The sequence below is a fragment of the Elaeis guineensis genome, chromosome 1 (genome assembly GCF_000442705.2).
Source record: "Elaeis guineensis isolate ETL-2024a chromosome 1, EG11, whole genome shotgun sequence".
In the NCBI taxonomy this organism is placed as follows: domain Eukaryota; kingdom Viridiplantae; phylum Streptophyta; class Magnoliopsida; order Arecales; family Arecaceae; genus Elaeis; species Elaeis guineensis.
The window spans coordinates 12,372,890-12,385,377 of NC_025993.2; the positions used below are offsets into that span (position 1 = coordinate 12,372,890).

Consider the following 12,488-nt stretch of genomic DNA (forward strand, 5'->3'; position numbering starts at 1 on the left):
CTTACTCAACACTTTGTGTCTATTTGCCACTGTTACCACTAATGGGTTTGCTGCAATAATTGTAGCCTTCACTTCTTTAGCCATTTGGTAATCAATAAAGTTGTGAGTACTTCCTATGTCAATTAGAATGACTAGAGTTTTATGACCAGCTTCTCCTTGAATCTTAATAGTTTCATTTTGGTTTTATCCCATTAAGGCATATACAGCTGTTTCTATGTCTTTATCTTTTTCTTCTTCTGTCATGGTCTCTTCCTCTATCTCTTTTCCTCCTGTTCCTGCAATAGCTGATCATCAAATACTTCATCAGCTTCTATTGTGGCATTAACAGATTGATTCATCTTCAGTGAACACTGATGCCCCGGATGATATTTTTCTCACATTTGAAGCACAGGCCAGCCGCTCTTCTTTGTTCTCACTATTGTTTATTATCCTTCTGAAATAACTTCTGATTTTGAAGGTTTGAGATTTTGTGTTTTCCTTCTGTACTGCTGGTTTAGTGTGAAAATATTCTGCTGTCTTAGTTATGGGTGTTTTGTAAATCATTTTGTTCCTTTTCCACATCATTAACAAAGTCTGTTCATATAACTTAGCTTGTTTGTACACCTCTTCTAAAGTTGTAGGATGAGGTAAATCAATATAGGGTATCAATTCTTCCTTCAACCCACTGATATAGCTTTCTATAAAATATCTTTCGGTTAATGCTGGATTATATTGTATCATCCTAGCTCTCATATCCTCAAACTTTTCTTGATACTTCTCCACAGTACTTATCTGCACCAATTTATTAAATTTTCTAATCAACTGTTTCATATTTCTACTGTCAATCTTCTGTTCACTGCTTCCACCAATTCTTCCCAACTCAAATTTGGTTTATCAATTAAGTACCCTTCCTTCCATCTGTGTGCCTTTCCATTAAATGCATTGTAGTAATTTCCACCCATTCAACCACTGCAATCTGATATATTTTAAAATATTGTTCACTCTTACTGCTCCATTCTCTGGGTTCTTCACCATTAAAGGTAGGAAATTCCAATTTTGGATAAGGTAGGTGAAGTGGGGTCCTGTTTTGAATATCACCCATCCTATACAATGGTTGATAAGGTGTGGGTAGTATTCTTTTACCTCTAATTTCAGCTGCTACTGCTGATGAGCTACAGCCAGATGGCTCCGAACTGTTTGTTTTTTCATTTATTAGGGCTGATGGATTGTTGTTTGCAGTGAATGAAGGAGTGGGTTGAAAAACTGATGGCTGCGGTGAAATTAGCTTCAGCAACTGCTCATGCCTGCGATTTTATTCCTGCATCATAATTTCATACCTCCTTGCAGCTTCAATTTGTAAAGCTTCATATCTTTATCTTTTCTTAATCTGTATTTCATCTAACTGTCTTGCAAACACACTCAACTTTGTATTGTATTTCTCAGATACTTGTTGTAATCTATTTTCAATATGGTTGTAGCAGTCTGTGGTAAATGTTTGCATTCTTTCTTCCAGTGCTCGTTGGTTTTCACAGATATCTTTTAATCTAGTTCTTCTGCCATTTTTTACTACTCTAGAAAAATTTTTTAAAATCTGTTTTGAAACTGTTTGACAGAGATTAAAAATTTTTATAACTTCTGGCTACAGCAATTCAATTCAGGGTGGCCAATGATGATTTCATGAGGTCAAGTTGTTGTTCCTAGCTTATTGAACAGTAATCACCCTTGTAGACCCTGATACATTCATCTTAATCTATTCTGAAAATAGATCTAATCAGTTTTGAGAGTGTTACCTGATGTTGAGTGTCTTACTTGATTGAATAAAAATTTTGCTGTCGATCTCTAACCTGAACTGTGCAGCACCACAGATGGTCGATTACAATATCAAGCAAGCTCACTACTATTTTCAGATCATCTTGCCGCAGGTCTAAGGTTCAGATCTGGGCTCTGATACCAAATTTTGTAATATCCCGACTTTCCTAGAGCAATTCAGTGAGATGTATGTGTAAATCTGAAGATAGAATTGAGATGGAGGAGATTAACAGGAAAAGGAGAGGTCAGATTAAGGGAGTTCAGATCGGAGAAAGAAAATTTTTGGAGGAAATCTGAATATTTTTCTTTGCATGATTTGAATCTATGTTACAGCTCCTTTTTATATGCAATTACAGGTAATGTAAATGTAATGTTTCCAAAATGAAATGCAACTCTAATTAAATGGAGATGGCATTTTTCAGGAATGAAATACAAATGTGAAATGAAATGCAAATGTTCCTAAATGAAATGTGAAATGAAATTCGAGAGGATATATTTGAGGCTTGTCGGAGCGGGTTGTTGGATTTGATGGCTGAATCCATAACCTAACTCCGACAGAATAAAAGGGTTCGGAACCCTCTGGATCCTGTCGCTTCTCCTGTTTCTTTTTGTCTTCCTCTCTGAAGCCCTAGCCGACTCTTGACCCTCTTTTGAAACCCTAGCCACTCCCGAGGAAGGAGAAGATGTGGATCGGGATCTCCTAGAGTCAGACCAAGTCTTTCTAGTTCTTTTGCTCCTCTACCAGTAATCCTGATGAGGATGAGTATTTCTAACTCATTTTATTTTATTTTATTTTTTTTGTTGGCTAAGATGTTACAAGCTCCGATCAAATTGGAATCGTGAGACTTTGCGGGAGTCGAGGTATTTTCTAGATCCTTTTTCTTCCTCTTCCGCTAGACTTGTGGTGGAACAGGGTATCCCTTCTCTCTTTTTTCTCTTCTTCTTTTCTATCGGCCGACCATTGTCGCCGTGATTTGCTGCAGCGATGGCCGCCATGAGTCAATGCCATGGACCACCACGCCTTACCTTTTAGTGCTCCTCTTTCCCATCTTCTATTTTGACAGAGAGATTGGGGAGGAGCCAAAGGAGGCGAAGATGGATAACCGGGTCTGTTGGCCGTTAGGTCCCATGGGGTGGCAGGTGCTGGACGTTGCGCTCTCAGATGGCACTACTGTAGGAGGAGGAGGAGGAGGAAGAGAGGAGGCTATGATGGGAGTTGGGGGAGGCGATGGAGGGGTGGTGACTTGTGAGGAGGATGGGGGTTTTTTCTCAAGTACATGGGATTCTAAGTGTATTGCGGTGGCGTGAGTTGATTGCTTGAGGTTTTGGGAGCTTAATCTTGGGCGTCACCACCATAGGAGGAGGAGGAGGAGGAGAGGAGGCTACGGTGGGAGTGGGTGGAGGCAGCGGAGGGGTGGTGACCTATGAGGAGGTGGGTTTTGAGACCTTAATGAGTTGGTTGCTTGGGATTTTGAGACCTTAATCTTAGTTGAAGCATGATATTTTGTAGGGTTGGAGATTTTTGATCCAAAGAATTCTTCTTTGGTACAAAATTTTCAATTTATGGGATTTTGTTCTCATGATTACGATGTGAGGGCTACCTAATGGGGATCGTCGGTGGATGGTATTTTTGATGGAGGCACAATAGAGGTGATAAAACGGATGCTTCTGCATTGATAGAGCTGACGTGTATTGTGGATGTGCGAATGATTATTGATACGCTCGATCCACATGAGATTTCGGTTTCCAAGAGCCTTTTGAGTTCCACTATAGCAGCAAAAAAAGGAAAAAAAGAGCCATCAGATGATGTTTCAGAGATAAAGAGCAAAACAGAGAAGAATGAACGCTAATACGAAAGAGGACAGGAATTTTAAAGAAGATAACCGCAAGAGGTCTATAAAAAATTTTAAATTAAAAAAAATAAAATAACTTATAATCTATATTAGGTACAAAATATATTTTTTTATTATTTTAATTATTTTTAATATATATAATAAATATTAATAAATTTATAAAATAAAATATTTTTATGAAAAAATCTCATCCTGTACGGAATTATAAACTAGTTCTTAATAATGCATTGTTCATTGTGCACGTGCTCCGAAACATGTGATGGACGTGGTCAGACAGAAAAGATTTTTCATTTCTCGATGAGGGATGAGATTTTTCATTGAAGATTATTTCCCACGTGTTAGCTGTTCATTTGCTAGAATGCCTGTCCTCTATACATCGGCTGAGCGGGACACATCTCATTAGCGTGAAAGCAAACCGCACCAACACAGAAAAAAGAAAAATAGTGGTTGAACCGGATCCACCACGTCATTTATGGACCAGTTCAACCAGTGAGCAACACGTCTGCAGACGTGATGGGAGGGAAAAATCGCCGGAAGAAATCCATCGCGATTATAGGATCCGTTTCGTCTCTTCACTCTTTGACCGCGGAGGCCCGATCGCGTCGCCGGCGGCGGAGCTGGAGATCATGTGGCGGAACTCGGCCTCCATGGCCGCCGAAGACTGGATGCTCTTCGACGAGAGGCGGTGGAGGGGTAGCTGGAGGCGGTGGAGCGGAAGATCATGCGGTGGGACTCGGCCTCCCCGGCCGCCGAAGACCGGATGCTCTTCGACGATGGGGACTGCTCCGACACCAAGTCGTCGTTCGCGACAAACCTGGAGAGCAGATCGTCAGCCCGGGGCGAGGAAAAGGACATCCGATTCTCCTTCTTCATCGACCGGATGATTCGATGCGCGATCACAAAAGGGCGAGCTTGGTGAGAGAGGAGGGTTGGAGTCTTGGAGAGCTCTGGGAATCGAGGTCTCTTATGGCGTTTGGATCAGGGTCTCTTTTTGTTTCGGTTTTTCTGATGGATTTTGCTGGGTTTTAGGATGGGAAGGGGAGCCGTACGAAGAGATATGGAGGGTATGCGGAGGGCCGCTGGTGGAGGTCCCGTGGCAGAACGAGAGGGTTTACTACTTACCCCGACGGGATGGATTTCTTCCATCGGCGATTTTTTTTTTCCCTCCCATCACGTCTGTGGACGCGTCTGTGAACTGGTCCACAAATGATGTGGTGGGCCTGGTTCAACCAATAATTTTCAGTTGGAGGTCTTTTTTTTTCTTCTCACTCTTTCCAGAGCGAGAGAGAGAGAGGGGGGGAGCTCGGTGGGAGAGAGGGATGAGCGGTGGAGGGGCAAACGGGAGCGATTCGAAGGTGGAAACCATCTCCAGGTTGGCGCAGTGGAAGATCGAGAGCTTCGGTCCCTGCTCCTACCGCCGCTCCGATGCCTTCAGGCTCGGCATCTGGAACTGGTGACTTCCTTTTCTTTTCTTTTTTCTTTTTTTTTTTTTTTGCATTCTTTTGGAAATTTGCGGGGGAAAAATCGATCTTTGATGCTTATTGATGTTTCTGGGGTAAAAGTTTGATTTTCTTGGAAATATTTTGGGGTCACAGGTTCTTATCTGTGGAGAAGAACCGATACATGTACATCCGGCTCTTCCCGGAGCCGTGTCGGGTCTCAAAGGAGCAGCCCCCCATCGCTCGGTTCGTGCTTCGGGTCTCCAACCCCGGGCCTGGCCGCCGGCCCTATATCTCGCCTGGTACTCTCACTTCTGCCTTAACTTAATTTGATTTTTGGTCAACTATAGGGTTTTGTTAAAATTAGTAGATTTTTATTCCAATTCCTGCTTCTTCTTTTTTTTTGTTGTTGTAGTTGCTTGTTAAAAGACGGGATTTTTAGTGTTTTAAGGATTCATATCGATGAATTTTCCATATTAAAGCGGTTTTGGTTTTATTTGCTGCTATAAAGTAAAACTTTTAGGGTCGATGTTGGAGAGTTGGAGTGATGAAGGCTAAATAAGGGATGAGTTTGAATTTATTTGAAGGGGAGAGGAGGGAGGAAATGAGGAGGATACTTTGACTAGCATCAACAGAAGTTCCAAGAGACGCCTTGAGATAGCTTGTATTGAGAGGGGATGTGGAATTCGATAGGAATGGATCGTCAAGGCTGACACCTAATAGATGGTTTAACGTTTGTCAATTATAATTGTGGTTTGAAATATTTTTGAGATGAGATATTTATCAAGACCCAGTGTATTGCTGCAAGTTAAGAAGTTATTGGAGAAGAAAATGTCATTAGAATATAATAAGAACCTTGAAAGTTGTAAAAGAGTAATAAAGAGAAGGGAGAGAGAGAGAGGTAGGAGATTGAATGAAGTCCGATTCAAAAGTCTATAAAAGGGCAACACTTCAACTTGAAGATCATCACTTCAACTTCAAAAAACAACCACCTTCAAACTTTGTAATCCTCAATCACCTGTGTAATCTCCCCTCCAACCACAACTCCAATCTTTGTAACCCTCAATCACCTTTGTAATCTCCAATCTTCCTACATTCCCAAGTTCTGGGTGCAAGGAAAGTTATTTACAATAAAATTTTATCTTTTGAATATATTTTGTTTTCTCTATCTTACTTTGTAAATTTCAATTATTTCAAAATAAAGCTGGGTATTTGAAGAAGAAGTTTAAGCAGTAAGGAGTTATGCTACCAATCATCATATGATACATAGCTATTTATGCTTTCATCTATATTTCAATCTTCTGTAATAAGCTAGAATTTTCTGATCCTGTATTTTTTTTATCATTTTTCATTATATTTGGTATAGTTTCTATTTGGGGATTTGCTGCCCTTTTTAAACTTATCCTGTAAGGTTGTCCTGGTATGATTGTGAGTGGAGAAAGCCGACCATATTGAACGGTTGTCCTAAGGTGAAGCTTTTATAATAATATTACTGTTCCTCTTCTTATTCTTCAATATTACTGTTCATCTTCTTCTTGTTCTGCAATTTTATTCAATTCACTATTTAAAGTTCCTTATCAAATAATTCTTACTTTTAATTACCATATTCTTAATTTGAACAATGGTATACAATTGTTCAATAGAGGGAGAGAATACTAATATGTCATCAATAGGGGGAGAGAATACTAATATGTCATCAATGTTCCATAGAGAAAGAGATAGTATCTCTCTCTCTCTCTCTCTCTCTCTCTCTCTCTCTGTATGTGTGTGTCGCTGCATGTTCTATTGAAGCTTGGTTGATAAGAACCTTTTAAAGAAGTTGGACTCGTGGGTTGACAATGAGTAAGACTCAAAGGAAAATTCTGCTTCCAGATGGCATCTACAGCTTGGATTGCATAATTTGGTGGATTGAAGCTCTTGATAATTTCGAATTCATACATCAACAATTGATACTGATTTATGGGAAAAAAACTGTTTGTGGGTGTTATCTTCATCTCGATAGAAAATACCATGATTCATTGGGCTCCAAAGGCAACTTGGAAATTATAAAGTACTAATGGGAACCATCTGGAGAGCTTCAAGAGATTAACGGTCATGCTGTTATTCATTGAAGTTGATTTGACTTTATGGAGTGCTGATGTGTTAGTTACATGGAAGTTTACATGTTGGCAACTAATGGTTTGCTGAATATATCATGGATAATGGAGATTGCAATGGATGCGTATATTGATGAAAACAATGGTGATTTATTCTAGATTTTAGTTTTTAAAAGGGTGTCCAACAACTGACATGTCAACAACCATGTTTCATATAGGTAAGCTCAAACTACTTACAATACATAATTAAGTGATGTGATCATTGAAGTTTCATGTTATCACATCACAGTGCATTTTAGGCACCATATAGTTATCTGCCTTAGGCATATGTAGGCACTGTACATGATAAGAAGTAGGAAAACTAAATAGAAAATGCTCCTATTAGAATAAGGCTTACTTGCTGGTCATTGTTATGGTGTTATGGAAAGTTACAGTTAAGGTTGGTAGTGGAGCTAGCCAGCTTGGTTCTAGCCATTGTGGCACTCAGTGACTTGGTTTGGGCTCAAAAAATTTGTGGTTTGAGCTTGGTCAACTATGCAACAACCTTGGTTTCTGTTCAAAGCTTAAATTGCCTACAGCATAAGATAGTATACTATTACATTATAGAGTTTTATTTTCATAATTTTCTCAATTTTTCAGTTATTCAGATGTTTAATTGTAGCCCTTGATTTGCTAGAAGGGTAGAAGAGTAACTTTGAATTTTGATCAGGCTAATCAGTTCATGATCAATGCGAGACTAAGCAAAAATACTTCTCTCTGTTATGCTATGTTGTGCTTCCTCCTCTGAGCTCAGAGAGCAAACCAAGGCCCCTCTTCCCAAAGACAGTGGAGAGAGAGAAGAACAAGGGAATTTGGGCAAGCTTGTTGGAGCACTAGATGTTGCTCCCCTTTCATCTCACTTGCATATTTCTGTCCCTTATGATCCCATCTTCACCGAATTAGCGTTCTCTATGCCTCGGGCCTTCGACTTTAGACTCTTCAGACTCATCCACATGTGGCCTTTCAATTACCGAATGAAATTTTAGGAGATAATATTGAAACATGACAAAGAATAGGGAGGAACTTTGAAGTTTACAATGATGATTGCCAAACGTGAGCATCCTCCATGAACTTTTCTGTATTTGGCCAACCTTCCCACCTAGCCACTCCCCCCTCCTCTCCTTCTTGTACTACCACTCCTATGGTCCTCTGAACCTCCTCCTTCTCCTCCTCTCTCCCTGTGCTAAGATACAGTGAAAAATGCCAAATAAAGATATGAGAAGATGCTAAATTTGCAAGGCAAGAGGCACAGCAGTGACAAATATATTATATTGTATGTCATAAGGATTTGAAACCACCTAGGAGGAAAATATTGGGATATTGATATGCAATGAACAAATTTTTGGGCTAATTACCAAAAAAAATGTTTTGGGTTACATTGGTGTACATTGAACTGCATCTTGATGTCTTATGTGTTTGGTCCCTGTAAAATAAGGATAGAATATCAAAGGAAATTAATCTTTGTCCCATGGTTAAGTGTTTAAGAATACAGCTCAGGTGAGAGAATCTTGTGTAACACCTTTTAATCTTCTACCTACAGTACTCTTTCAGAATTTTCATGGAATCTCGAACTACTAAGTGTTTCTAAAATATTTGCTTTGTGCCTGCACTTAACTTGCTCCAAATCTGGTAACTACGTTTTGAAAGAGTTTGAAATCACAACTTGTGATGCTAAATCCTCAATGTGCAGGCCCAGATGTCAGAAACCTTTCACAAGCCAATTTATGCCACTTGATCCCTGTGGTTTGACAAAATATCATAAAGGACCTTCTGTTCTCTCTCTCTCTCTCCCACACACACACACACACACAAAAATCTATCTATTATCTTTTACCCTCACAAATGAACAAATGAATGAATGAGCAAAAGAAAAAACAAAAGGGTCATGAGTTCTACTTGCTTTTCAGCCCAATGTATGATAATATGTTGTACATTGCATGCATTTAGTTGACCTTGCAGCAATACTTGCTAAATCTATGATGTCTGTTTTTACTTATTATTGCTTTATTCTTGACTAGATTCCTTCTGCTTTGTATGCAACATTAAATATTAAAAAAATTAAAAATATAAATAGAGAATATTTGCTTGAAGATCTATTTGAACAACAATGTTCTGGCTGTCTTGTTAATTGCAGTTCATGAAAGACTTCTCCGGACCAGTGATGACTTTGTTTGGCCCATTGATTCTACTTTTCATGGGCGTTTCATTATCGATGTAGAGTTTCTGGACCTGAAGATATCCCCTTTAAATGTAAGGATTTCTTCATGTTAACATTTTAGGCCTTTTAACATGTAGCTTTTGTGTTCTTGTCACTCCTAATATAAGAAAGAAAATCGACCAATCTTTTCTAAGTGATATAGTGAATGCCCAATGTGGAAAACTGCTGCAGTGGTGCTCACATGATAGTTGCAACAACATGGTGTGTGTGTGTGTGTAATCTTTTTCTTAATTCATGTCCTTTTTCTTGCTTTCTTTCTTTCTTTTTTTACATTTTCCTGGTCTGGTTTTTCTTTTCCTTTTTTTGTGGCGGTGTGTGGGGGGCGGGGGGGGATTTCTTTAAGTATTTTATTCCCTGGAGATTCTTTATGGTTTTTAGTAAAAGACAGGAGTAAATAAAGATTTTAAGCAAGAGTTCTGGAAGTGAATTTAGACTTTCAAATGAGTGTAATTTTATATTTCATATGGAAATGCAGGGAGGTGACCCATATTCTATATGGCCTAATGAAAGCATGATGCAGTCTCTTGCAAGCAAAAGCACTCTCCGGTGCCTCTCTCGGATGCTAGAAGAGGGCATCCATTCTGATGTTACTATTAACACTTCCAATGGTGTGCTGAAGGCCCACAAGGCTGTACTTGCTGCAAGCTCTCCTGTGTTTGAGAGCATGTTCCTGCACAATCTCAAAGAGAAAGAATCTTCCATAATAGATATAGAGGACATGTCACTGGAATCTTGCTCAGCTTTTCTCAACTATATTTATGGAACCATTAAGCAGGATGAGTTCTGGAAGCATCGCCTCTCATTGCTTGGTGCAGCAAACAAGTACGATATTGCTGACCTTAAAGAGTGCTGCGAGGAGAGCCTTTTGGATGATATCAACTCCAGCAATGTCCTTGAGAGGCTTAATGAGGCATGGCTTTATCAGCTTAGCAAGCTAAAGAAGGGGTGCATGATGTACTTGTTTGATTTCGGAAAGATATATGATGTGCGAGATGAGATAAATAGCTTCTTCCGCCATGCAGATAGAGAGCTGATGTTGGAAATCTTGCAGGAGGTCCTAACTGTTTGGAAGCCTGTGTGACATTTTACTCTGGCAAAAGTTAAAATGTTTTTGATTGTTCCAGAATTGCTGTAAATAGTGCTGGGGTTCTTGTTTGAAAAGTAAATGCTTTTGGTTGTATCATGTTTTCGCTTTCTTTGTTTTAAAACTTGGAAGCTTCATGCTAAAGTGGGTTGCAGTGTATTGATGGTGAGCTAGCTGCTGGGTTGTGCTGTTCATATGAATTTTGTTGGGTAAACTGTAAGCCATTCTGTTCCAAAACTCAAACTGTTGTCCGCTGAACTCTGTTTGTTAGTCTGTTAATTGTTGCCGGTTGTAGAGTTGCAAAAATTCAACAGTTGTGGATTCTCAATGTATTGATGCTGACTCTAGATCAAGTTATTAGGACAGGATTTTCTTGGTTATGGATATATTTCAAGCTGTCATTTATGTAAAAGAGGTAAAACTTATTAACATACTATTGTAAGTCTGCTTGAATAAACACAGATTGGTGCAGAACAAGGATAAGGGTTGCATCTTTCGTGCAAAAAGAGTCACCTTCCTTTATGCAAATCTACTATTGGATCACCCATTGCTTGCTTTGAGATTTGTGCAAATAAGTGGGTAAAAGAGTTTCGAGTGCTTTGAGATTGGTACAGTTGGTGACTCAATGGTGGATTGCGAAAGATACAATCCCATCCCCCACAACAAAAGGTGAAAGGTTGCGTATGATAAATTGGAAAAGTAGAATTCCAGGCACAAAAAGATTCTTTATGTGAAATTCTTGGATAGATTTAGTCTACTACAAATATTATAGACAGCCAGCGTAAAATGCTACAGCAATAATTTGAGGTGGTCAACTAGATGTGTTGAGGCATGTCAAGGTACTATAGGGGTTGTTAGTTTACAAAATCAATGAAACTATATTATTTACTTGTACAGATTATTCCTCTATTTGCTTGAAAGCAATCAAGATATTCATAATTTCATGATTGGATCATGTTGGATTGATTTGGAGAAATCTATACATGATGTTGCGGTCACTTAGCTGGATCGTGGTCTGACAGGATCTAGCAAAATCCTTGTGGACTTTGGTTGTCTCTAATTCTGAATGCAAATACTCTAATATTCAATGAGGGAAAGCAAATAAATGTTCTAGCTTGGAGTCTTGCATGGTGCATCTCCAAGCATTTGAACTTTAATGTTTGTTTATCAGTTTAACCTTTTGTTTGCCGTTCTTCTTGCTATCATTTTCCTCCTACCAGAAAGTCATCTTAGGAAGAGGCATTGAACCCAATAACACTTGTTAGTCTGTCAACTCTAGCATTGAGCCATCATTATTTTGCTAATGCTTAGCCTAAAATGCATTCACAAATAGGATTTGATGTAGAAAATTAGATGCCTTTTGGAGGGAAACACATACAGAAACTTTTTTAAAAAAATACAATGAAAAATGTTATATTTCTCACATATGCGGTAGGAAGTCGTTGCTAACCAGAATAGATTTTATTTTAGAGAAAAATATATTAAGATCCTTTCAAGTTTTGAAAAACATGTTGGTCTACAAATTAAAAATTTTCAATTAACCTCTAATACCTTCCTTTTGTGTCAATGTGGCACATCCATCCATCTTTGTTAGAAAACCTTATCATATAATCATCAAGCTATATGTCAATGCTTATGTTATTCTAGAAAAATCTCTCTCTTTAATTACCATTGGGCTTACATTTTGGTGCCAAAAAAAGAAGAGTCACTAAGCAATCACGTAGTTATCTTTTTCCTGCATTAGAGAGAAGGGTTTAAATCTATTGTTTTAGATAAGATAATAGTCTTTTATCTCTCTAGAGGCTCCCTTTCCTTGCTACATATCGAACGCAGATCTCATTAGCAATGGAGGAGAGCCACGGCAAGCCACCTCTTCACAAATCCTAATCTTAGGGGTAATGTTTGTTACCCATTAGTGCTGATAATGAATCGGTACTCAATCGAAGTCGTGGCCCTTCGTCACTTGTTATA

General features: G+C 38.9%; 1 protein-coding gene across 1 annotated transcript; it reads left to right on the top strand.

The window, feature by feature from the left end:
- The first annotated feature begins 4,096 nt into the window (after nt 1-4,096).
- LOC105038067 (BTB/POZ domain-containing protein At1g21780) lies at nt 4,097-10,870 on the top strand. Its single transcript, XM_010913757.3, has 4 exons — nt 4,097-5,094; nt 5,237-5,382; nt 9,350-9,465; nt 9,909-10,870. The coding sequence occupies exons 1-4, from the start codon at nt 4,961-4,963 to the stop codon at nt 10,512-10,514; spliced, it is 1,002 nt and encodes a 333-aa protein (XP_010912059.1). The 5' UTR covers nt 4,097-4,960; the 3' UTR covers nt 10,515-10,870.
- Nucleotides 10,871-12,488: the final 1,618 nt, after the last annotated feature.